Source organism: Rissa tridactyla, chromosome 3 (assembly GCF_028500815.1).
Source record: "Rissa tridactyla isolate bRisTri1 chromosome 3, bRisTri1.patW.cur.20221130, whole genome shotgun sequence".
Taxonomy (NCBI): domain Eukaryota; kingdom Metazoa; phylum Chordata; class Aves; order Charadriiformes; family Laridae; genus Rissa; species Rissa tridactyla.
In genome coordinates, this window is record NC_071468.1 from 59,649,642 (window position 1) to 59,677,047 (window position 27,406).

General features: G+C 39.5%; 1 protein-coding gene across 6 annotated transcripts in view; it reads left to right on the forward strand.

Moving 5' to 3' along the window:
- ARID1B (AT-rich interaction domain 1B) overlaps positions 1 to 26,045 on the forward strand; it is a 339,818-nt gene extending 313,773 nt beyond the window's left edge. For 3 of the 6 annotated variants that reach the window (XM_054196537.1, XM_054196541.1, XM_054196538.1), the window contains 8 exons: positions 6,040 to 6,178; positions 7,516 to 7,688; positions 9,345 to 9,495; positions 10,515 to 10,631; positions 12,186 to 12,282; positions 15,543 to 16,332; positions 17,160 to 17,290; positions 19,306 to 26,045. In XM_054196537.1, the coding sequence (XP_054052512.1) occupies positions 6,040 to 6,178; positions 7,516 to 7,688; positions 9,345 to 9,495; positions 10,515 to 10,631; positions 12,186 to 12,282; positions 15,543 to 16,332; positions 17,160 to 17,290; positions 19,306 to 21,018 (3,311 nt within the window). In that variant the 3' untranslated portion in view covers positions 21,019 to 26,045. The remainder of the gene's footprint in view (positions 1 to 6,039; positions 6,179 to 7,515; positions 7,689 to 9,344; positions 9,496 to 10,514; positions 10,632 to 12,185; positions 12,283 to 15,542; positions 16,333 to 17,159; positions 17,291 to 19,305) is intronic. The other 3 variants (XM_054196539.1, XM_054196540.1, XM_054196542.1) reach the window with 1 other exon arrangement.
- Positions 26,046 to 27,406: the final 1,361 nt, after the last annotated feature.

Genomic DNA, 27,406 nt, shown 5'->3' on the forward strand with positions numbered 1-27,406 from the left:
GGGGGGGCCCTGCAACAGCCAGCGGCCCCCACCCCGGCCTAACTGGGGCACTGGGCTCATGCTGTGTAAATTATCTTCCCAGCGTGGCGGCTGGCTGTTCGCTCTGAAGTATGTGAATGTACTTAACCTTCAGTAACCTTTCCATTGTTTACTTTAGAGTATACATTTGTAGCTTCTGGCAAAAGGTAGGGATATCCTAGAGAGCATGTCAGGCCTCATATTAATGGAGTTTCAAGAGGTTGCGTTCTTTTTTTTTTTTCTTTTACCCTGAAGGGAAAAAAATTGCTGGCAAGATTTTTTTTTTTTTTAACTGCATATTTCTGTTCTGGTAAATAAAGGGTCTTTCCTGAAAGTAGTACTTACTGCCATGCAGGCTTTGCAAGGCAAAAGCCATGCTGGTGCTATCATTCCATGCTGCCGAGAACACTGCGTGCTGTTGAGTGAACTGTGGAAGAGTTTGCAGGACCTCACCTTCTCAGTGCCAAAGATGTTCATTTTATTTCATTTTGGATGGATTTTCTATTGATAAAAGCATATCCTTACAAATCTTTTATGACACTTGAAAGATGAGTGTTGCTTAGATATGGATGTGAGATGAAGAATTCGGTAGCTGTGTACACAGAGGTTTTTTCCTGGACATCCCCAAGTCTGCTGCAGAAGAATCATGTAAGCAGAGATAACCTATTCTACAAGAACGTTGTTGTTTGTCTTCCTTCTTAGTTCTTTGTTTAATACTGAAGCTTATAAAGCACTTCAAAAGATACACTTTCTATTTCAGGGTGTCCACAATCAAAATTAAGCATCTACCATAATAAAAACCCTGCAAGGATAGATGTAAAAATTTCAGGGACCAGCTTAGCAAATGTAAAATTTAAGGTGAAATGTGAAAAAGGAATGTGGTACTTTCTTACAGAGAAGAGGGCTGTTTTCGTATTCTTTAACTAGCAAACATTGCAAATTGCAATTTCTCTAAAATTTATGTGTGAGAGAACGTAGCAAGTTTGCATTTAATGTGTGTGCATGCAGGCACCTGTGTGCACATGCTATATCCAAAACCTGAAGTATATTACTTGGATGCAAAGTGAAGTGCTCAAAGGTTAGGAAATGCCAAAAGTAAGATACAGTCTTTGCAACCTTAATTACATTTCCTTGTGCATATACGGTCCAATACATTCTTAATTACACAGTAACATTGACTTTTTTTTTCCATGACAAGTCCGTGTCATTCAGTGCATGGGATAAACAGTGCTCAGTGAATGAGGAACTGTTCGGTACTTTGTGTTATCCTCACTTTGCCGCACATAGCCCTTACTTGTGCCACAGTTTTCAACCAAACTCAAACAGAGAGTTATAAATTTACTTCTTGGTTTTTCTTGTCTTTGCTACAACTGTATTTGAAGGGTTTAAAAAGTGTTAATTAGCTTTTGCAATACCCATCTGAGAGGGAAAGTAGTATGATTCCCATTCTACAGAATCATAGAATCATAGAACCATAGGGTTGGAAGGGACCTCTGGAGATCATCTAGTCCAACCCCCCTGCCAGAGCAGGGTCCCCTAGAGCAGGTTGCACAGGAACGCGTCCAGGCGGGTTTTGAATGTCTCCAGAGACGGAGACTCCACCACCTCTCTGGGCAGCCTGTTCCAGTGCTCTGCCACCCTCAAAGGAAAGAAGTTCCTCCTCATGTTTAGGTGGAACTTCCGATGCTCATGTTTGTGCCCATTACCTCTTGTCCTGTCACTGGGCACCACTGAAAAGATCCTGGCCCCATCCTCCTGACACCCACCCTTTAAGGATTTATAAGTGTTGATAAGATCCCCCCTCAGCCGTCTTGTTTCCAGATGGAAGACACCCAAATCCCTCAGTCTTTCTTCATAAGGGAGGTGTTCCAGGCCTCTAATCATCTTGGTAGCTCTCTGCTGCACCCTCTCCAGCAGTTCCCTGTCCCTCTTGAACCGGGGAGCCCAGAACTGGACACAGTACTGCAGGTGTGCGGCCTCACCAAGGCAGAGTACAGGGGGAGGATGACCTCCCTTGTCCTGCTGGCCACACTCTTCTTGATGCAGCCCAGGATGCCATTGGCCTTTTTGGCCACAAGGGCACATTGCTGGCTCATGGTCATCCTGTTGTCCACCAGGACTCCCAGGTCTCTTTCTGCAGAGCTGCTACTTTAAAACACTTTTTTTCCCTACTTTGACTCTACTACAGCTCTTGTTCTATTGAAGGCAAAGGAAAGACCAATGAATTGTGTTTTGTACAAGCAGTAGGCCAGGCTCACTGGTAGAACAAGAGAAGAGAAACTCCGCTACCAAAAAATTTACAACGTGAGTGTCCACTAATTCTGGGTGCCAGTTTTCTAAGTTTTGGCATGTATAGCCCTTTATATGATCTCATCTGTTGCTCTACATGTTCTGCACCGATGGAAAATGTCATCTCTAAACAGACTCTCTTGAGAACAGGAACACACATCTAAGAACTTCTTGACCAAAATTTAATTTCACTCATAAGCTCAGTATTGGACTCTTACCAGTACTGATCTCTTTGTCTCTTTATCCAGCCACTTATAATTCTTTCCCTGTATTTTTAATTCTCTTTAGGTACATTTTCTCGGCTTTCTTGGTGTTCCCTGTTGTGTAGCACACAATGTGTTGGTGTCCATCCAACTTCAGACTTCTCAGATTCTAATCTGATCTCAGCAGCATCAATATCTCCTTTCCAGGTTCCCAGTCCCCTTGTCAGTCTCCTCCTATTCTCCTTTTCTGTTGATGGTCAGAAACCCTATTACCTTGCCTTTACTTGCCAACCTCCAGCTGTAACCATGAGAGCTTGTATGAACTGGCTTCCTGGCTATAGGTTCTCATGCTCAGCTCCACGTTCAAGACTGCCCAGATCAATCCAGGAGATGAATTACAGTGAGAGTCCTCCTCACCCCCAGCCTGAAATAAGTACAAACAGGATCTTCAGAAAACCAAGTAGTAAATGTATAGCAAGCTAATAATCTCTGCATAGGTATTTTTCAGAAGTTTATTTGTCCAAATCAGAATAAACACTGGAACAGCAAGAGTACTTTCCCTGTCACAGGCATGTCCCCAATATTACCACCAAGTCTCTTCTTCAAACAATGAAGGGACCGCTGGTGCTGCGTGTGAAAAAGGTGACAAAATATATATTTGGCTTGTAAGACTCACAGAAAAATATTTCTCTTTGGGGGACAACAGAAGAGAACCATATATTTTCAAAGGCATATTCTTAAAAAAAGCTGGACAGTTACAGCTGAAAAGTTCCAAAACAAAGTTAGCTTGAGGGGAATATCCATCAGGATGACTTCCTGATGATTGGCTGAAACTTGGCAAAAGTACTGAAAATCACATCCTACAAGAGAAAGTTAAGTAGCTTTAAAAGTTGTACCTTCTGTACCAACAGTAACTATTAAGAGTACATACTTACCTTATTCTTTCTCAAAGAATGTGCTACTTACATTGATGCTATTACTAAAATATAGATTAACTATTCAGTGGCCTGTGAGTGTGTGACAGAAGTAATTGTCTTTGCGGATGCTTGTAGGTCATATCCACACTTGTGCTCTTCTTGGTAGCTGATGACCTAATCCAGAGATTGAAACACTTGCAGCGCCTACACTGTAGAAGCGTCCCTATTCTGTAGAAGTGTCCGTGACCCAATGGAGGTCAAGAGCAAAGTGTATTAACAAAGCAGTACCAGAAACTTGGCACTTCTTAAGATAGCATTTGCCTTCCATTTTTTGAGCTGCTTAAGCAGTCATTTAGAAAGAGGTGGGGGAAAATAACCAACCCTATAACCACCACCCAGCACACAGAAATTTGACTTGTAGCTTCTCAGGTGGATTTCGTTTTGCTTTTAAACCTTTCCTTATCGTGCAACACATTGTTATTCATAATAACAATTCTGTGTTCATGCAGCCCATAAATACTGAAAAAATACTTTACTTGTTTTCTTTAAGTTTGCTTTAGATATGAATTAAGTTCTTGCTGAGGTAGGATAGGGAAGAACTTAATTGATGCTTAATAGCCCACCATAAGAGAAATATGCAGGGTGAGGTAATATCATATTTTACAGTAAGTATATGGGTACACTAAGATGTTTACTTACATGTTTCTAATATAACAAGATGGTATGTGACAATGTGTGGTTTAACTGAGAAATGTTTTCAAGCTTTTCAGAAGTAATCTTGAATTGTGTTTAAAGCTCAACAGCAGGAGAATGGTCCTGGCTCGCTCAGGGTCATATATACAAAGGGCTTGGTTTTATGTGAACATGATGATTTTTTGTATTGTCATATGGATTTGTTTTATTATAGCACTAAAGCCTTCAGTCAATTGTAGCATTAGATGGTGCAAATGTTGTTGTTACTCTACTAATGCAATCAGAGAGCTTTTCTTAAACTTTCTTTGAACCTCATTACTATATGAGCATAATCCAAACATGCCTTAGAAAGTTGAGGCCAAGAACAATGTGGTCTACACAATGTGGATTTTATATATGCACTTGCTACTGAGACTGATCTCCAGATAGCGGAACATGTGTTACAGATATAAATGAAACACATATAAAAAAGGTGTTCTTCAGTTAAAAACAAGCTCTGCCTGTCAAGATGATGAGTGTTCTAGGATTCTGAGACAATTATAAACTACTTTCACACACAGAAGAAAAGCCCATACTGCTTGTTCCAGTTTTCCCTCTAACAGTAATTTATAAAGTTCTGTTAATTGGTTGTTGAATGTAGATGGTCAGGCACTATAAAATGCTTAGATGACAGTTCATAAAAAAGAAGGACCTCTCAAGCCAAAGCCATGTCTTTCTGAGTCTATTAAATTTGTGAATTTTTTATGTTGGTAATTTTTTTTCCCAATTGCATCTAAAGATTTGAATCCTACAAGTTCTCCTTGGATAGAATTTCTGCTGCAAGATCAATCAGATCCAAGGCTTAGGTTTTTTTACTAATTCCCACTTCCCAGCTTCTAAACCAGAAGACTGTTACATCAGATCTTTGGGGTTGGGGGTGTTTCTCCTCAGTAGTCACATGAAAATAACAACTTCAGTGTCTACTTTAAAAGACTGGTCTGGATGTATTTTATCATTAGTTTATATGTTTTATTCATTTAATGCCCTTATTACTGCTCAGTCTCATTGGAATAGAACAGTACACCTGTTCTACGCTTGTTGTTGTATCAAGAATATAGTTGTTCACCATGGTTAAGGAGGACCGTAGTGCAGGTACTCTACCACTTTCTGAGATGTTAGCATAGTAGTTTTTGCAGATTAAATAGATGCTTTGCAGAATTGACGTGGTCTTGTTACATATGCTCTACAATGACCCTAATGATATTTTGTTAAGATGTCCATTGCTATTTTTACAATTTTATTAGCAGTGTTAGCTATAGCCTCCTGCTGAAATTCTACTTTCAGTGATTGCTTTTTTCTTATCCCCAATGGCCTTTTGCGTTTCTTAAATACAGTCTTTTGCCATGTTGTCTCAAAGATGGCGTAGGGTTGCAGTGTGCCACTAATCATTTGCCATGTTTCACTATGGAAATGTCTGCCTTCTAGTGGTAAATGAAATTATGAATTTATATTAATATAGCAGTTTCAATTTGTGACAAAAAGCTTCTGGCTGAAATTTGCCGTATAAACGTATGTGTTGTGATAGTGATTATATAAAGAAGCTGTGACAAAGAACAACCTTCATTTACTCTGTTGTAAACTATAGACAATTAACTTTGTATCTCTGACCTCTGATTTAAGTGATCCTTCATCTAGATGATTTCTATTCATGTTGCTTCAGGCAGCAGATTAAATTCATAGTTCTAGGAAAGATGATGTCTATTACTGCACAGCATATCCTGATCTCAGAGGATTTTGGGGAAGTTACGAAGTACTGACATGCACGGTATAAGCAGGCTTCTGGGGGAAAGAACCAGTTTCTCTCCTTGACGATTATTATTTCCACAGAAATTTGACTGCTACCTTTTAATATTTCCTTTTTTTTTCCCTTAATTTCCCAGCTAATTCTGGTTCCTTGCAAGGCCCACAGACTCCACAGTCTACTGGTAGTAATTCCATGACAGAAGTGCCAGGCGATTTGAAGCCCCCAACACCAGCATCAACACCTCATGGACAGATGACACCTATGCAGGGTGGCAGGTATGAAAAGGTCTTTGCTTCATTTTTTGTTGGGCTGTAGTTCTACAACAGTTTATGCCAGTCTTTGCTTTCCCAACTGCTTGCGCACTCATCTGATTCTCTGGTGAACCAGTCAGAGCCTTAAAAGCAGCAGAAAATTACGTCTTTTTGGAGGGGAGAGAGGGAAGGGGAGGAGGGAGCTGCATTAGCTTTCTAAGCATCAGAGAAGCACCAGTGCAAAGTGGGGCTTGTGAATATGTGAAGGGTGGGGAGGAAGGTGGAACTCAGCAGCACAACTTAGAACCACAACCTTCCTTTACTTGCTTACCCTATCTTCCACTGGTATACAGGTCCAGACATTCATGCTCAGAAAGGAGGAACATGTGGTTTTAAGGTGTTACTTAAATTCAAATTATGAAAAACATATAGTAACAGTGGTTGAGATAGCAGAGTCTTCAACTAGATAGACCAAGAGATCCCTTTCAGTTCTATGTCCTGTAAGTCACACAGAGCGGCTTAATCTGAAGTGAAGCCTTCTCACCATTCATTAAGGATCCTTAGCCCACTGAAGTCCAGCAAAAAAAAGTTCTTGTTGACTTCAGCAGGAACGTAGCTGAGCTCTGAACTATGTACAGAATCACTCCGAACTTAACATACTTAGGTTCTTTTTTTCTCTACACATAATGCTGCAGAAAGGATAACAAGAACCTTTTTTAATCATCTTTAATTCAGTTTTCTTTCACTCCTTAAAAAGTTTTCTTTTGCCTTAAAAATAAATCTGATAGTTATCAGGGAAACTCCATTTTCCAATCCAAATTTTTAAGGGCTTTAGAATAAAGCTGGCTGCAGCCATAAAGATTAGTGCCTCTCCATAACAGTAAATGGTATTTGGGAGGTAAATCAAGTGTTGCTGTTTAGTCTTTCCTATAGTAGGAGAGCAATGGTGTGCTTGGTAAATTTGAAAGGTAATAAATATGAAACTGATAAAAAGTAATACTGTTTTGACACAGCATATAATTAACCTCTGGAGCTCACTGCCTTGGGGTAGTGAGGCAAACGGCTTAGTGAAATTTCAGAAAGGTTTAGACTTTTATGTGAGTAATAGGAACACACACAGCTGAAATTAGATTAAAACCTCTGACCTTTAAGGTAAGTAGCCAGATAAGCTTTGGGGAAAAAAAAAAGGTAGGTTTTTTAAATGATTGTCCATTGTGAAAGTTTTTTTCCATCTTCGTCAGATGTACCCTGCACAGATCACTGCCACAGCGTCATGGGCTAGGTGTGTTACAGTCTGGTCTGTTTTCACAATTCTTAGGAATACATGACGATGTTAATGCCTCCTTTTTCTTATCTGCTAGAAACAGCGCAGTTAGTGTGCATGATCCCTTTTCTGATGTAAGTGATTCAGCATTCCCGAAGCGAAACTCCATGACGCCAAATGCACCATACCAGCAGGGAATAAACATGCCAGATATGATGGGAAGGATGCCATATGAGCCGAATAAAGATCCTTTCGGTGGAATGAGAAAAGGTATTTTCTTTGTGGGAGCTTAAGTGTTCTTCCCTACTTCTATGTAATAAAGATGTTCTAGTCTTTAGAATGAGCTTTTTTACTTCGCTGATTTTGCCATTGGTAAAATGGTATCCTTGTAGCAAAAACAGAGGTGCCGTGGAATTGTGGATCATTCTGCTCTGGTCATATTTTCCCCTCTTAGAGTCACACTATTATATTAGACTTAACAGAATCCTAAAAATGCTTGTAGGAGTACTTTTCAGGAAATGGCATAAATTCATAGGGTTAGATTTTGTGCGATGCCGTATGTTTCTTGGAGGTCGTTAGCTACTCTGCAAATCAAACGCTGTACTTCAGTGTTAGGATGTGAAGTGCTAAAGCAACACGCCTGGTTGTAGTGAGGCTGAACTGGGAATTCATTGTGTGGAACTGAGCAAGTCTCCTAATGCTCTCTGTCTCAGTTTACATATTTTTCAGAATAGAAAAGCTAATTTTTTTCTCACTTGGACAGCCCCTGACAAAAGGTGATAAACACACTCAAAGTTTGTTTATTTTTAGAAAGCAAAAATTAAAATTAGTGTCAAACCTGACTCTTGTCCTTTTGGGCACTTAACCTACAGATGGTTCTGTGGATATTGTAAAATGTGCTTAAAATTAATCAGTCTTGCATGCCTCATATATAGGAAAGTGGGAGGAAAGAACACAAGCAGGGCTCACAATGGCAGCAAAGAGAAGAGCAGATGGAGCAGATGAAATTAAGAAAGCAGAAACTGAAAGGGAGCAAAAAGGAGGAATGGGAAGAAGAGGTGCAGAAATCAGGGGAAGAAAGATAAATGATGAAGTGAGGAGATGCTTTAAAAGAGAGAGTTAATCTGATGTGACTTTTTTTTTTTTTTCACCTTCCCTTTAAATCCTTTTGCCTGGACTGTAGACACTAGCATAACACAGGTGGAGGAAGAGAAAACCCTCTCTGCCTTAGATTCATGTGAGGTTTTACATCCATGTGAGATTAAGTGGGTTTATTGCACTTTGTCATGCATTTCATATTTATCCTGTTGAAACAGAAATGTCTCTGTTCAGTATCTACTATGAGGGACTAAAGGATAGAGTCTCTTCCTCTATTTGCTTTGGGATTTATATCTGATAATAGTGGTCAACATGCCTTTTCTTGGACCCGTAGAATATGCCCATCCTGCTCAAGAAGCTACATTAGGATACAGTATCCTTTCCATAACTAAATTATGGTATGCATGTGTGTATGAGGGCTTTATGGGGAAAAAAAGAGCCTGATTCTGACAGCTTTGTAGTCCAAACGAGGAGATTAGCTTTCATCTGTTTTGTAAGGTTTGTATTTGCATTCATATTTAGCATTGTTTGGGGTGATAAGAACACGAGCGGGTTCATCTTCAGCTACGAAGCTGCCTGGTACCTGATGAGCTCAGTTCCATGGGATGAGATTACTTTCCTCACTTGCAGCTCCTTAATATTATGACCATCATCTTGGTAGTGGTGCTGCTTCATGTGTTTTCATCAGACCCTGGAGAGCTTGTCAGACACCAGCTAATTCTCCCTGGCAATGTTAGAGATCTGAACATTATTTTAAAATACATCATTTAATAGAAAGATATCTTCAAACGCCCAGCATAATATATTTAATTTCCCTTACTGTTGCAGTGCCTGGAAGCAATGAGCCTTTCATGACCCCTGGACAAATGCCTAACAGTGGAATACAAGATATGTATAACCAGAGTCCATCTGGAGCAATGTCCAACATGAGCATGAGCCAGCGACAGCAGTTCTCTTATGGAAGCGGCTATGACAGGAGGTGAGTCAATCTTCAGGAAAAAGCAAAGCCCATTAGTGAAAATGATCCTCTCTCTCCCCTTCTCATTTTCCCATTGTACCTTGCAGAGAATGTAGCAGCCTACATTTCCTACAGCATCTTACCAAATCACTGAGAGTCAAACCACTGGTAATGACTGAGTCTAGCTATTCATTGAAATTAGTAAGGAGGAATTGTCACACCTTAGAAGTCACTCAAGCCGCAGCAGATTAGAGCATGGCTGTGTTTGACAGCTGCCTTCCACTGGCTGCTGGGCTGGGCTGGGCTGGGCTGGGCTGTGATGGCATAAAGTAGCACTTTGGTTAGTTTTCTGGCCATGTTTTCACCTAAACAGTTGTTGGTGGGCTTGATATGAAAAACAAAATGCACAGCCTAAATATGTCTGGTTTGTGGTCTGTTGGAGAAGTGCCTTTGGAGAGTCTGGAGTCTGTTGTCTGACCTGTAGGGGGATCAGTCTTGCAGTGCGTCCATCAGTACCCTCATAAGTTTGTCTTTCAGTGAAGTACACAACATAAATTTGATCCTCTTTTATTTATCCCAGGAAAGGCTTTAGGGGGAAAAAAAAATCGGTAAAATCACCGATGTCTAAGCATTGGTATAGCAAGCGGAATGGTTTGGGAATGTTTGGATTATATTAAGTATTACGGGTTTTTTGTAGCTCTGGCTGTATTCCTACCTTTACTGTCATTGGGCTGTGTACTTTAGCTTTACTTTTTGTTTCCTGATGGTAGCCAAAGTGGTGCAGTGGTGCGTCTTTTAAGTGTAACGGCAGAGCAGTTTTTAGTCAGTAGTTTGAAGTAGTAGATGTGTAGAGTAACACAAGTGTAATCACGTTGTTCGACAGGTCACATTGCTGGGGAGACAGTGAGAGTAAGAGTTTCAGTAGCAGGTGATAAGTCAAGAGAATGTTTTCTTTAAGGGCTGTGTTTTGTTTTATTTTGTTGGCAATTTTGGAGAATAAGTGCTTTTTACAGAATGAGGTTTCCTTTGTCATTTTTTAGGTCGGATCATGGGCTGGGTCCTGAAGGCAGTATGGGACCACCTGGTCAAAGCAACATGGTGCCTTCAAACAGTGACCCAAGCATGTACTCTCCTAATCGTTACCCTGGCCAGCAAAGGTGAACACTGATTTCTCTGTTTGTAATATCTGCAATAACAGCTAACAAGTGCTAGCAGCCCCTGTGAGAGCACATAGACAGAATATGTGGCCTCTTGGTGTGTTATTTCTGTTTTGTCTGTTCTTATTTAGGCTTTTACCATTGGTTCAGTTTCTTGGTGGGGGCAGATGCTTGGGTGAATAGGTTGACTTTGTGTAGACATAGAATCAGAGATGTTAGAAAAGGAGTGTACATACTACCTCGTGTGTATCTCCCTACCAACGCTGAACTAGAACATATTTTATAGCTCCAGCTTCTCCAGAGTAGCATTAAATGACACCAATTCTGAAGCTTCCACAACTTCACCTGTCTTGTAGTTATCCTGTGGCTAACAGATTGAATATGTAATGTTCCCTTATGTATAAAATACACGTACCTTTGCTCAGTTTCATCTTGTTGCATGTACCATCTTGGACAACTGTAGACAATTCCCATCAGTTCTATTGTTCTATTAACTGGCATTAGGTAATTTCTCTCCATCCACGTCATAATTTTAGGAGATACTGAACAACTATTGCTTTCACGCCGGTCAACTCTCAAAAAATGTGAGAGTTTTCTGTGCTTTTGGAAAAATTAGGTCCCATTAGTTCTTTTAACATCTCAGGTTCCCCAGTCCTCTGTTTCTCTGACTCTCCTTGATACATTGCTTCCATAATTATACTCAAATTGTAGATGTATTCTCACTGGTAGCATACAGAGAGGAATTACTGACACATTGGTCTGCAATACAGTGTTATTTATCAGTCTTAATACCTTCCAAGTAAGTACGTCATTTCAGCAACCTAAATTTCATTCAGATGTGCTAAAAATACTACAGTTGCACTGTAGTGCTCCTCAGAGGTCTTAAAGGCCGCAGGTAAGTTTCCAAGTGCAATGCAACGCAACTCTGCCTCTTCTTATGTGTATGCTTCATTATGTAGCTTTAATTAAAAATTACATGAGCATTAGCAAAAATATGAGTACTGGTTTTATTCAGTAATGATGCATTTAAATGTTACATATTGTAATGAAATTTATACTCACTTTCTGTCACTACCATCAGACTAAAATAATGATTTCACTTTAAATTGGCAGTTAACTATTGATTATATTCTTAAATAATCCAGAAAGTAGCCTGCTTGGAGACTGACTTGTTAAAACACAAGAATTTTGACTTGCAACCTTTGAGCTGTATATCAGATACTTTTCCACCTAAGATGTGTTTCCAGTGGCTGCAGCTGCCTTTCTTACCTCTTTGCTGACGATACCTTGTTCCCATTCCTGACTGCTACCTCTAAATCCTTCTGTTGCATCTTCACTGCTCCTCTTTTCTTCTATCTGCTTTATCTCCTTCCTTCCACTACCAGCTTCAGCAGAGCTTACTACATCAGACTCAGGACCATACCACACCGTACCTTCACCTTGTTTCCAAATGGCAAATATCTTCAAGGCGCAGGATCATCAGGGTACTTTGCTTTTCCTAGTGGCTTGGAAATTCCAGCAGCTCTAAGCATTGATTTGAATGCTTCGTTTTAGGCATGAACCATATGGGCAGCAGTATCCAGGACAAGGACCTCCCTCAGGACAGCCACCATATGGAGGACATCAACCTGGAATGTATCCACAGCAGCAGGTAGGAGAGGGGAAAACAGCTATATTCATAACATTTGTTTAATAATGTCACCCCAAAGTTCTGTATACATTCAAAAATTTGTTTATACAATGTTTGTCTTTTGGCACAGAGGAGCACTGCAGTTCTGGTCAAAATCACAGCCCATATGGATAAGCAGTGTATGTGCAGCTATAGGAAAACGTGTTCGTTACACTGGAAGAGTGTAAATTTTAACAGATGTTTTGTGGCTTTGGACATGTATCAAGTGATTGTCCCAAGTTAATAACCAGCAGACTGGGAAAGTATCATTCATAGGCTAGTAACGTGATGCTGCCTCAGTTCCAGAAACAAATAGGAAAGCTGTTTGACTGGCAGGTTGAAGGGTCTTCACTTAATGTCATGCAGCCAAGTGAACCCAACAGAAAACTGGAAGACAGTAAAATGTGCAGCACTCTCAGTTACTTAGAATGCTGTGGTGGGTCATATGAGGTACCTATCTTTAATATAGATCCGATGGCATATGCCCCACATGTTATCTCTAGTAATAATATGGTACAAATACATGAGAGAGAACATTATTAAGTGTTCAAAATAGTTCAAACTTTTGTGCATTCCAGTCTCCCTAACTGTGTAATAACTTTGAAAATAGAAATTATATTAATTAATAAGATTTTTTGTTAGGTGTATCATTAATAACTTGTGGGAAAAATCCCATCTTGTAAGTCAATAGCAAAACTCCACTGACTTCCAGCAGGATCAGAGTTTCATCCTGCGTGTTATTAATTAATTTCTAGTCATACAATAATTGAAGTTAGCTTCCAAAATAGAAAGCATTTCCTTATACTACAAAAATTAAAATGTAAGCTAGTTTTCAGCCAATTCACATGGTTCTTTTCAGTTTGGGATCAAGTATCACTACGAAATTTGGGCGGGAACCCAAAAGAGCAAATCTTAGGTTGCACTGTACTGACAATGTGTATAAATTACAATTTCAAAATTTCTTGCTTATCTCTTTGGCTCGTAACATCTCTAAAGTAACATAATCAAAAAACTGTTTTGTTGTTCTTTATGATGAGCATATGCTAGTAGTCTACGCGATTTAGTGGGGAAATTGCAAAGATATATAACAGAACAGTTTGTGATATTCCATGCTAATGTATGCAGGAATTACATTAACTACATGTTCATTTAAGCAAGGAGACAGCTAGAATTTGTAAAAATACATTTGGCCCTGTCCTTAGTACTGTTTATATGCTTTGTACAATGACTCTTGAATGCAAAATGTATTAATGCAAAAAAGCAGTGAAGAATGAAGGGCAAGGATCCTGGCTGGCCTCGGCCTCTCCCTCCAACTCCCAGAGGATTCCACTTCTTCATTTAGCTAGAAATTAGGTTGCCACTTGCTTATTTTCAGTTTCCTAAATCTCACTCTATAGTGGTACAGGAAGAATGCAAAAAATGGCCCTTTTGAAGCTTCATCTTAAACCTGAAGGCTAGGGAATGACCTGGGAAGTAGGTGCTTGAAGCATGAATTCCTGGGGCTAATGAAGCACTTTGAGCCAGGTTTTTCAATTCCTGTACGAATGCTTGTACCCCAAGAGCTATTATGCAGCAGGTGACCTGTGTTGGTGTCTTTATCTTCTGTGAGGTCCCAGATTTCCACGTCCCTGGTGGAAAGAGACACACGTTGTGCAGCCTCGGTCTCCTGATGAACTTTACACAGGAGGGGGAGTTCAGGTGCATCACTGTCCTCAGCATTGGGTATCGTTAGGCATGTTGCCACTACATATACAAGAACACTGAACTGCTTTTAAAAAGGCACATGCTTAATTCCCAAGTGTCTCCTTTAAAGCACTCTAAGTCACTGTGGCAAAACAAACACCACCTTTTTAGGTGTGGCAACTGCCAAGTCTGTTCTTGATGTATAAATTGGCCCCAAGGGTGGAATTTACTACAGCAAGTAGTTTACGTAAGGCTGAAAATAGGTATTTCTCAGATAACCAGACAGCTCTATAGCAAGTTAAAGGCAAAATACTTTCATGCAATACAGCAGTTGTGTTTTTATGTGCACCAAAGTTGGAAGATGAGTTTATGAATCCCACAGCTGTTTTAACTGACCCATATTGAATACATACAGAATTTTATTTGATCCTAACTCTAGTACATTAGTATACATTGTGCAATGTGACTGAGCTACAGTTTCCAGGGGAGCTGTAACTTTGAGTTTGCCATAGATCATATATTCAAAAATCACCCATTTAATTCAGATTTTTTGCTTCAGAGCACTCAGTGTGGTTTGAACTGTGGAACAAACTCCCACAGGAACTAAGGACCACTGCAAACCTTACCACCTTCCCCTCAAACTGCAACCTGTCTTTTTTTGTTCTGCCGTCTTAAACATAAATACATACAAGCTCGTATGATTTCAAAACAACTCCGCTCCCCCCAAGGTAAAACAGGTTACTTCACACAACATTCCCAGTTGAGAGGGTGAGAAACAAAGAGGGAATAAACCGTAGGTGGCAGCTGTTAGTTACATTGTTTAATTCATTACTGATCAGCAGGGTAAGAACCTGCATAAGCTAGCAAAGAACATTTGGATGTGACCATTTGCTGTAATAATCTCACAGTAAATTAAATGTGATTAGATGATTTGGGAAGAGGGATGGTTGCCCAAACAGGACCGCATTCCTGGGAATTGCACAGAGTAGCAAATGCAGCAGTATGTTTTCTCCTAATAATAAGTTTACTGTGCGTAGCCTGTGCCCTGCTGTAAAATCCAGTGATTCAGGCACACATGCTTGCAGCATATCTTGTTATTTTAAGAGATTATTCATTGCTTGTCTCTTGAAAACATTCACTGAGTGGTTTTGAATTTTTTTGAAGATTTTTCTTCTTAGTAGACTAAGCATGAGAAAGAAGTGAAAATATTTTAGTTGGTGAGGACTGTTGCTTTTTCATGCATGTCTGAAATGACCAGCGGAATTTAATCTGACAGATAGGAAAGGAAAGGGAAAGGGAGAAAATGAGAGCAAGCATAAGAAAATTTAGCCCAAGGACAAGTTTCCTCTTAGTATTAAGTTATAAGCGCAGCAAAACAGAGGTTTAAAAAGAAAGCACTGGATCGAGCCTAACGATAGCACTGCGTGCCTGACTCTGGAATCAGCGCGATCCCTCTAGAGCTAAGTGCCTTCAGCTTTTTAAATGAGCTTTCAGCCAATATAGTTATATTGTGTATGGAGTAAAAGTGACGCATCTTCTTTCCAAAATGTTTTTTTCAGAATTATAAGCGACACATGGATGGCATGTATGGGCCTCCAGCCAAACGCCACGAAGGAGATATGTATAACATGCAGTATGGCAACCAGCAACAGGAAATGTATAACCAGTACAGCAACGCTTACACGGGGCCTGACAGGAGGCCTATGCAGGGACAGTATCCGTATCCGTATAACAGGGAGAGGATGCAGGGCCCAGGACAAATGCAGCAGCATGGAATACCTCCCCAGATGATTGGTGGCCCCATGCAGTCATCATCTTCCAGCGAAGGTCCTCAGCAGAACATGTGGCCAACACGAAATGATATGCCTTATCCTTACCAGAACAGGCAAGGTCCAGGAGGCCCTGCACAGGCCCCACCGTATCCAGGGATGAATCGCACTGATGATATGATGGTGCCTGACCAGAGGATAAACCACGAGAGTCAGTGGCCTTCTCATGTCAACCAACGTCAGCCTTCTTATATGTCATCCTCAGCCTCCATGCAGCCTATCACTAGACCTCCTCAGTCATCCTACCAGACGCCACCCTCTATGCCAAACCACATCTCTAGAGCTCCAAGTCCAGCATCCTTCCAGCGCTCTTTGGAAAACCGTATGTCTCCAAGCAAGTCTCCTTTCCTGCCCTCCATGAAGATGCAAAAGGTTATACCCACAGTTCCAGTGTCACAGGTCACAGGACCTCCACCCCAGCCACCACCAATTAGGCGAGAAATCACCTTCCCCCCAGGCTCTGTAGAAGCATCCCAACCAGTCTTAAAACCAAGACGAAAGATTACCTCAAAAGATATTGGTAAGCATCAAAACAAAAGCCAAATACCAAAATAGCTTGGGAGAAAGGGACTTTGATTTTCTTTTACATTTTAAGAGTATTTTGAAAAAAATAGTTAGCTTTGGTAACTATAATGTGATTGTCTTCAATAAAAATGTCATAACGTATGCATCAATGAGGACAACAGGTAAAACTTATCCCAGAAAATCTGACATGAAATGAAAGCAATATTTTATATGGAGACCTGAAATCTCCAGAAATGCATTAAAAATGAAGCTTGCCTCAGGTTTCCAAATGATATGTGTCTGTTAAATGACCAATACAACAAAGCAAAGCTTTCTGTGTTCTTGTTCCATGGAAGCTCATGCTGTTCTGCTGTGTAGTTATAGTCTCTGCCTTCCTCGAATGGCCCATTTATTCTTTCCATGTGATTTGTCATGTTTTGTTTCTCCCCCTGTTCTTTCCCAAGTATCTTATCTTGAATTCCTGTTACATTTCATACATTCAGGTTCTCATACTTCAAGTTCCCACACTCCTGACAGAATATTCTACCTTTATTTACCCATTATTTGGTTTAGTCAACTTCTCTAAGTTTGTACGATTATTTTGGCTTCAGCAAAGTCAGGAAGAATGGCCCCATTAAGATTTAATCCAGTATTAAGGCTGAACTGCAGTTACAGAAAAACTGACCAGTACTAAGTGGGGAAAGTGGGGTCTTAACCAGTGTTTCAGTAAATTCTTCCATTTAAATTCTGCATCCTCAGAATGTTGCAGTTTAATCTTGCAGAACTCATTAATAGTCTCCAAGGATGCACTAATGCTGTTTTACTTCTCCTTTCTTTCTCTAGTAACTCCTGAGGCCTGGAGAGTGATGATGTCTCTTAAATCTGGTCTTTTGGCTGAAAGTACCTGGGCGTTAGACACTATTAATATTCTTCTGTATGATGACAGCACTGTTGCTACTTTCAACCTCTCTCAGGTAGGTGGGAAAGCAATATACTTCCCAACTTTTCAAGGAAAGAAAATTGAAATAAGATACCTACAAAAATGCTGAAGTCCTTTAAAATTGGTTATAATTAACATAAATTTTAATATTGCAAAACTTCCCTTTTTTATGATTGGTAACAGTGAGCAAAAAGAGATCACTTTAGATCGAATAAGGGAAATAATAAGCCTGAAAGAAGGGTATCTCTTGTAGAAAGGAGCATGTATGATTATAAGAATTTTAGCACTGACAGAAGACTAATGTGTAAATTCACACTCATGGTAGTACAAGGACAATCCCAGAAAACAGCAATATGAGAGTAATCTTGCTTAATTTGTGTTTCCATAAAAAGCTTTGCAAAAAAATACTAAATTGATTTGGAGCTATCTTTTGGTGACTACTTGTCCTTGTCTTACTCAGTAGTTCCATACTAGGCTGTGGGATTTTTTTTAACTGCTTATTTTCTGTTTGGTTTCTTCTTCCAGTAAATTAAGTTTGCACAGGAATATCAGATCGACAATTTAAAGGCTAAAATCCACTATCTGTCCACAGGATGCAAGTAACACCGGATTTAACAGTGTGTGCTTTTGCCTCACTGCCTCCCAATATTTTTCAGCCCTGCTCTAACCATTGGTCTATTAGGTGGTAGTAATAGATGGCATGCTGATAACGCACATCATCTAAAATTTGTACAAATTAAATATTCAGTTTCTCTGCTCTGTTCATTCCTTGGTTACTAATAGTGTAACTCATAATATTTTAAATATAATGACCTTTTTTTTTAAATACAGACACAAATGGTACATTTCATCCCACCTATCTTTAGAACTAGGGATATCTATAGCATGATTCATCTCATCCTGAAGCAGAGATCTAAAATAGGTCAGATGAATCATACCCTAGAAATGGCCTGTAAAAGACCATTGATTATAAAAGGAATCTAGACAATTAGGTTAGGTGTGTAACTGTTGCGGGTGTTTGAAGTTAAGTGAGGTGAATCTCCTCTGAATTCTATTAGAAATTGCATTAATGCACCCTGTGCAAGTTGCACAGAACATATTTTAAATATCTATTTTTTTGTTACTTTTGCCTTGGACTCTATTTCCAATGGCAGTCAGGACTCTGTGTGATGACTGGTAATTCCTGCAGTTCGTAAGCATCAATTTGTTCTTAATTCTTCGAGGGTTTGGCAATCATAAGAGAATACAGAATGCACAAAAGCATACATTTTGCTGAAAACCTGTTAGCCCACGATTAAAAGAAAACATTAAAAGCTAGACAATGAGGCGGAATACATCATAACAACAAAAATTTTTTAATAATAAAGCCACTGAGGGTAAATTAATACCAAGTCCAACTACTGCCGTTCCATAAGAAAGTGATTGCAAGTTAATTAAGAGGATTAAACCTAAATGAAAACTCTTTCTGAAGGGTGACTCACAGCACCAGGCTCCAATAACAATTTTTAAATATTGCCAGGCAAAAATGGAACTATTCCAACAGAGATGGGATATTAATCTAGGCTGTCAGTGCCTAGACCTTGAACTACAGATTCCTACAGGACAGTTGGCTTTAGAGACTGAGAGACAGAGAAGGAGAGGAAGAATTGTAAACTTTAGGCATCTAATAAAAGTACAAATCAGAAACACTAAGAGAGTTAGAAACTTAGTGCTGTATACAGAAAATGAAGAATACTAGACACTTCCAAGGGGACAGAACAGCTAGGCGAGATGTCCACTGTAGCCTAAAGGGGACATATGAATAAAGTTCTGTACTTCTCATAGCTGTTACAGTTTAAGCAAATGGAGCCATGATAGTTTGACATTATATACTGTTTGGACAGATACTAGAAGAATTTCCTTTGATTAACTTCTGCCATGCAGGACCTAGCCACAAGTCGACAGCAGGAGGAGGGAAATATTCACAGATGTATGCATCAGTGTTCCTAATAAAATTCTGTGCCGACAAAAATATTTATCTGATTTTTATGTTCTTTCTTCTCCCCTCAGTTGTCTGGATTTCTTGAGCTTTTAGTAGAATATTTTAGAAAATGCCTGATTGACATTTTTGGAATCCTTATGGAATATGAAGTGGGAGATCCAGGCCACAAAGCACTTGATCACAAAGCAGCCAAGAAAGATGATAGCCAGTCCTTGGCAGAGGATACTGGAAAAGAGGAGAACGACGAATGTATTGACTATTTTGATGAAGATGAGGAGGACGGGGAGGATGAAAAGGTAGAAGGGGAAGAAAAGAGCATTGTTTTTTCCACTCCTGGTGCCATTGCTGATCCAAGTGAGAGGCCAAAACAAGCCAGTAAATTTGACAAGCTGCCAATAAAGATTGTAAAGAAAAATAATCTATTTGTTGTTGACCGATCTGACAAACTTGGACGTGTTCAGGAATTTGATAGTGGACTTCTCCACTGGCAGCTTGGTGGTGGTGACACAACTGAGCATATCCAGACTCACTTTGAAAGCAAGATGGAGATTCCTCCACGCAGGAAAGCCCCTCCTCCCTTGAACTCTCCAAGCAAAAAGAAGGACCTCGAGGGGAAAGGTGAATCTGAGGAACAACAAGAAAAAAGTATAACAGCAACCATTGATGATGTCCTCTCAGCTCGGCCAGGAGCATTGCCTGAAGACTCAAACTCTGGTTCCCAAACAGAGAGCAGTAAATTTCCCTTTGGGATCCATCAAGCCAAAAGCCACCGGAATATTAAACTGCTAGAGGATGAGCCAAGGAGCCGAGATGAGACTCCTCTATGCACCATAACTCACTGGCAAGACTCCTTGGCCAAACGCTGCATCTGTGTGTCAAATATCGTCCGTAGCTTGTCTTTTGTGCCTGGCAATGACACCGAAATGTCCAAACATCCAGGCTTGGTGCTGATCCTGGGAAAGTTGATCCTTCTTCACCATGAGCATCCAGAAAGAAAGCGAGCACCGCAGACTTACGAGAAAGAGGAAGAGGAGGACAAAGGGGTGGCCTGCAGCAAGGATGAGTGGTGGTGGGACTGCCTCGAGGTCTTGAGGGATAATACATTGGTCACATTAGCCAACATTTCTGGGCAGCTAGACTTGTCTGCTTACACAGAAAGCATCTGTTTGCCAATTTTGGATGGCTTGCTGCACTGGATGGTGTGCCCGTCTGCGGAGGCACAGGATCCTTTTCCAACCGTGGGGCCCAACTCGGTTCTTTCGCCTCAGAGACTTGTGCTGGAGACCCTGTGTAAGCTCAGTATCCAGGACAATAATGTGGACCTTATCTTGGCCACCCCCCCATTCAGTCGTCAGGAGAAACTCTACGCTACTTTAGTTAGGTACGTTGGGGACCGCAAAAACCCGGTCTGCCGAGAAATGTCCATGGCGCTCTTATCGAACCTTGCCCAGGGGGACACATTAGCAGCAAGGGCAATAGCTGTGCAGAAGGGAAGCATCGGAAACTTGATAAGCTTCCTGGAAGATGGGGTCACTATGGCCCAGTACCAGCAGAGCCAGCATAACCTCATGCACATGCAGCCTCCACCTCTGGAGCCACCTAGCGTAGACATGATGTGCAGGGCAGCCAAGGCCTTGCTGGCCATGGCTAGAGTGGACGAGAACCGCTCAGAGTTCCTTTTGCACGAGGGTCGTTTGCTGGATATCTCAATATCTGCTGTCCTGAACTCTCTGGTTGCATCTGTCATCTGTGATGTACTTTTTCAGATTGGGCAGTTATGACATAAGTGAGAAGCCAAGCATGTGTGAGTGGAGATTAGAGGGTCACATATAACTGGCTGTTTTCTGTTCTTGTTTATCCAACGTAGGAAGAAGGAAAAAAAAAAGAATCTTTGCTCCTCTGCCCCATTCACTATTTACCAATTGGGAATTAAAGAAATTATTAATTTGAACAGTTATGAAATTAATATTTGCTGTCTATGTGTATAAGTACATCTTTTTATTTTATTTTTTTTAACCAAAGTTGCTGTCTAGTACATTCAAAGGTCACACTTTTTTTTTCCATAGATTATCCTTTTCAATGTTCTTTTCCATGTTTGTATTGCATATTTTTTGGGAAGCGAACTAGTGACTTTTTAAAAAAATGTTATGGCAAACCATTGTATGATGGAAAAAAATCTCACCACTTTGAAACAAAAAGGTGAAAAATAACCAACATACCAAGTTCCTGTGTGTTTTATTTTTTCAAATAAGGAAAAAATAAAAAAAAAAAACTTGTATACCATCACCCAAAGCTCTGTGCAATAGAAGATTCTAGTGATGTAGGTGTAGGGGATCAAGGAGGGTGTCAGTCAGTAGTCAAAATACAAAATGATACTGGTTTCTCCTCAGGAGAAATGGTTACATTAGGCTAGGAGCAAGACAAAACAAAAAAGTCAAGTTAAAAGATTTTTAAACAAAACCTGATGATAAACATCAATTGCTTCCTCACCAGAACTGTCTTGTCTACATCTTTTTTTTTTTGACCTTCCACAATGACAGTTCTTCACAATTCCTTTAATCATTTTTTAAAATATTTTTTTATTGCCTAAGGGCCGTGATGTATATAGAAGTTGTACATTAAACATACCCTCATTTTTTTTTTTTTTAGTACAAAGTTTTTAGTTTCTTTTTCATGATGTGGTATCTACAAAGTGATAGTAGAATTATTTTTTCTTTCATTTGGGCCATATCTCCAAAAAATAATAAAAAAAAAAAAAGAAAAAAGAAAAAACCCAACACAGAAAACCAACAACTGAGGGTAATGTACAAGTTTCTGTATGTATAAAGTCATGCTCTATTTCGGGAGAGCAGCCGATCACAATTTGCTTTATAAATCAAGGTGTGGAAATGGTTACGTATGGATTGATTTAAGAAAATGGTTACCAGTCTACAGACAAAAAAATATATACAGGAAAAAAAAAAAAAAGGAAGTAACACAACTTCAAAGATTTTTCAGTGACAAGAATCTGCATTTGTATTTCAAGATAATGTAGTTAAAAAAGAAAAAAACTTGATGTAAATTCCTCCTTTTCCTCTGGCTTAATGAATTTCATTTATTCAGTATAAAATCTTTATATGTTCCACATGTTAAGAATAAATGTACATTAAATCTTGTTAAGCACTGTGATGGGTGTTCTTGAATAATGTTCTAGTTGCAGTGTGGGATATCGGAAAGCAAATTAATTACAAGAAAGAGCAATAATGATTATTCTCTTTCCCCTACTTTATTATTATGACTTTCAAAAATATTACACTATTGTATTGCAGCAACTTGCTCTTCTTTTAGAAAAGCCTTCTCACGTCACAGAGAAGTGTTTTTAATTATTATTTATAAAACCACAGAGCCTCAAAGGGGAAGACGTGGCTGGCAAATGATAGTTCTGACTATGCAGGTATCCAGTCTCTGTGCTGTGTTTGGAGGACTGAAGATGGATGTTAGAAAAAGCGACAAAAGATTTTGTTAAAGCAATAACCAACTTGAAGAAATTGATCTGTATACACTACCTGTAATTCTCTCTGTTGGTTAAAGGTGCAAATACCCCAGTAATGTGGGTATTTAGAATAAACACCCACCCACTTCTGGATACTGTATGTGTCATTGCATACTTACATGGCCTCTCATCCTGTGAGTCCCCCATTAAAGTGGATCAGGCTTTAATAGAGCACATCCATCGTTGTAATTGGTGGGAGATGGCCATTTCGGTTTCAGGAATTATCTGGTTTCAGATACATCCACTCTCACCTGGTGATATCTTGTTGCTGAATATTGTTCAAGCACTAATTTCTGCTATTTCATCTTGGATCATTGACTTTGTTAGTGTGATCATAAAAAGCTAATAATAATCAATTTCCCTGGAATTGCCACATAATTACACTGTTAGTGGATATCCTCCTCCCCTCTCCAATAACTATACGGAGGTACTTGAAAATTACAACCCCCTTTGGCACGCTGCCCATCTTGTTCATATAGATTGCTATAACATTAATATATGTAAGAGAATTTCAGAGACAGGTAAAGTACATACAATTATAAGCCAAGTTTAAAACGTGACTCCCTAGTGTCATGAAAAGTAATTTCTCCTTCTAGCTTTTCTTATTCAGTAATCTCTCTACTCCCACATCACCTGCTGCAGTGGTCTTTGTTTCTCTTGCCTATCACTGCGTTCAGAAATGCATGGTGAATTATAACCCACTTGTAACTCTTCATCACAGGAGGCGGCATATTTCGGGAGTGATGTTTACAGTTTAATACTAGGCGGCATGGAAGTAGTATCCCCTGCTAAATTACTTGTTATTAACATTTTACTGCTTGATATTACCCCATGGATACAAGCAAGCTGTTAAGTAAACCCTCAGCGAAGTGATACTCACCCCTTTCTTGTCAAGGACAAGAAAGGACCTCTGTTCTCTTTTCTCTTCAGCATTCAGACCCAGAGACCTCTGGGGGAAACTGCACCTCTGGCAAAACGCTATGAGCTGCTCAGAGGCAGCACTTTAATGTTATTCAGGACTGCTCTGAGCCTGGTTAAACAGCGTGATGGGGAAAAAACACCCAGCTAGCCAGCCAGCCACATAACGTCCATATGCATGCAACATTGCTGCTGCTTTTCCAATTGGGCCAAGAACTAGCTGGGGAACTGGAACAGTGGAAGGGAAAGGTTAATATTACAGATTCTGCCTGAATATGATTTTATGCTGTTACAGTAGGACTAAATTATCTAAATCACTGCTTAGTATTGTAGCACTTATTAGATGAAAGGTGAAGCATAAGAACTCCAGTTCCTGCTGTTGTCTATGTATGATTTCACCTATCCCACAATGCTCTCTTAAGCCTTTGGAGAAAACCTGCCCATGAGACTTGTGAACTTAGCATGTTCTGACTGAATCCTGTTGGTATTGTTCCTACAAGAGGTATTTTGCTTTTCAGTTTAAAAAAAAAAAAAAATCTACATTTTTTGTGCTGATGTGATCACAGATACTCTGTAGTGAAGGTCAGACTTCTACTAACAAGAAGGTGCAATGTTTGAAATTCTAAAACTGCAATGAGTTATTTAGGGGAAAGCAGACAATTAGTATTTTAGGCAATAATCAAACACAAATATTTGACTAATATATATCTATATATCTCAATACACTACCTATTCCTTTGGCAGGCCCAAGCAACTAATTGCTTATAGACTGAAAGAGCAGCAATGAGAAACATGGATTTCATGAATCTTACTGACCTCTAGAATCACTTCAGGAATTAAAAGATGCCTATGTCCTTCAGCAGGAAAAAATGGTTTTGTTTCCTGTTAACATAATTTCCTACACTTTTCAAAAAAAGTAAACCCAAAACAAACACCAAACCAAAAAAACCCACATGAAAACATCCTGCTCAGAAATCCCACATTTTCAACTACCCTAAAGGAAGGATGCAGAAGAAAAGTTCATCCACATACTTAAAAGACTCTGTACTTTTCTTCCATCTTCTTTTACTGTTTTACAATGCAGTCAGTGAACTCTGTGCCGTACATCACTACTGTGATGTACATTATCTTTTAGATTATCTTTTAGGCCTGGATACATCCAGAAGAAAGATGTACTTACTTAGAGGAATATTGTAGCAAAAGCATATGCTTGTCTTCCACATTAATGATACCTATACCACACTTCTACACTACAATGCAGGGTACACCTCATATTTTACAAATAATATGAAAACACCTCTTAGCAATAAAGAATCAAGTGTGGCTGTCGTTTATGACAAAAGCATTTCCACCCAAAAAAGATGCAGCCCTTGCAGGGGGTAGGTTCATTTCAAACAGTGTTTTAACCCATGTCATCGTGCTTCACTTTCACTCTGAAGCTGCTTTTCAGTGTTATTTAGTAGCAAAGGAAAAAATCACTATCATCTCCTCTGTCCGCCCCTGTACAAGAGGAAGAGTTGTAAGCAGCCATAGTGCAGATGCCCAAGCTAACCTGAAACTGAACTGCAATGTGGAAATTGAACTGAGGTGGCACACAGCTCATTCACCCTTTCAGCAAGCTGTGTGTAGGTTCCTTACTCTGCAAGCAGTAGTACTGGTATACCTAAGAATAATACACACCTATTGCCCAAACACTGTAATAACGCTATCACAGAAGTCAGTCTTTTCTGTGTTCTGTGTTCGTCTCAAATTTTGAGACGAGTTCTCCATAGAGGGATGATGACGACTTCCATTTTTATCACCATCAACCTGGTAATATCAAATATGTGGAAATTACGTACAAAGCCACAAAGCAGTTCCTGCTGCAAAAAGCTTATTTTCCAAGTCATGGGCACGTAACTGCAGGAGAAAATGGAAAAGCAACAGTAAACTGAAAAGGCAGGTACCACTCTTGCAACAGAGTGGAATTATGAAGATCTAGAACAGGGCCCTATACCACCTGCAAATTTAATTTTCTTTAGGATAATTTGTGAAATTTCTGGGGGCTCGCCCCTTCTGTTTTCTCATTATGAAATCATACACTTCCCATGCCAAATTCCTTTCCCTCCATCCCTCACAAAGATTTCTTTAAGGATTATTGAGTCTGAAGAAAGGAGAGATAAAAGTACTGAGGGAGGAAAGGGAGAAAAGACATGGCCAGATGCAGAAAAGGAGGCAGAACACAAAGAGCTGAAAGAAAAGCACCCTATGTCCCTGCTGCATTGCTCTATTTTTACATTTGGGTCATTCCAAAGAAATGAATAATTAAACTAAGCTAGGGGAATCTGGCATTTTGTTGGTGGTTGGTATGAAGAAAAAGGAAGTAAAAAGTGATTTTAAGAGGTAGGGGGAGCAAGGGAAAGGAAAGGAAAAGATGATCCTCCACATGCAGACTGGTAAATTCAATTTTTACTTAATTACATTTACCTTTCAGATCCCCAAGACAGCAGGAATGGGGGAGGATTAATATTGTCTTCATTGTTAAATTCACCCCCAGTTGTTTATTTGTGCACTGTCAGAATGGGTTTTCAAAGTCTAGCCTTCCTTTCTCTGATTGTCAGTAGCTGTGGGTACAGGATACAGCTGTTCCGGACTGCATACCAAATCCAGCTATTCACATGCCTAAATGACTTGATTTGTGCTTCCAATTACTTATTCTAACAAAAGTCTAAAATGTATTTAATTTCAATGCTGTTGTACAGTGTAAAAAACTGTAGGTTTATACTTCATATTGTTTTTAACTGGCCTAAACTAATGAGATGAAGGAGCAAGATCCTCATACAATGCCTTCAACAGAGCTACAACATCTTATCCTGCATTTGTTAATTTATTTGGTCTGTCATTACTTAGTATATATTACATTTCCATTAATTAAGGATAGTTATTTACATTGAAAGGGTGATAGGGTGGAATTGCCTAGCTAGCAGAGCAAATCCCTAATGACTCAGGCATCTCTGCAATGTTTATCCAGGTCTGCAAAGAGACCCCTGAAGGACAAACATTCTGACTTGCTCCACTATGGAGTATTTTTAAAAGTCAAGTTTATGTATTACCACGCCAGGAGAAAGATATATGATTATCTGACATGAAAAGCCGCTAGAGACATGCTAGAAAAAGCTTACAGTACTCCATGATGTGATTCTACTTTACATGTAGCAATTTGCTTATCAGTTCTACCTAAATGTCTGCAACCGAGAAGAACAAAGAAAAATAACTAAATGTAGTACATGTTTTGCTGTCAAAACACACAAAACTGCAAAGTCAACTATTAAATCTCTTTTTCTCTAAGAGAATTTGAAAAGAAGCAATGTTCCACTGGCTGTATCACCACCACTAAAGCTTACAGTGGACTCCTTATAGAAGATTCTTGGGTTTTTTAATACAAAAGACAAAGCTCCGTACAGAATGAAACACAGCAACTAAGAAATATTAAGATTTAAGTACAAGCTTTCCTCAGCAGAACTAGTCCTATACACTTTATATGCAGTTAGGGAAGACAGACTTGTAACAAGAAGTTGCTGTCAATATCCTGTACCCACCTAAAAAAGGTATATTTCCCTGTATTTCCATCCATTTTATATAGTCATGCAGGTTTCACTGGCATATCTCATAACAGAGTGGTGCAGGAGAAGTTGATCTTTTGTTCTTTTTTTTCTTTCCTAATATTTACTCCCTAAGCC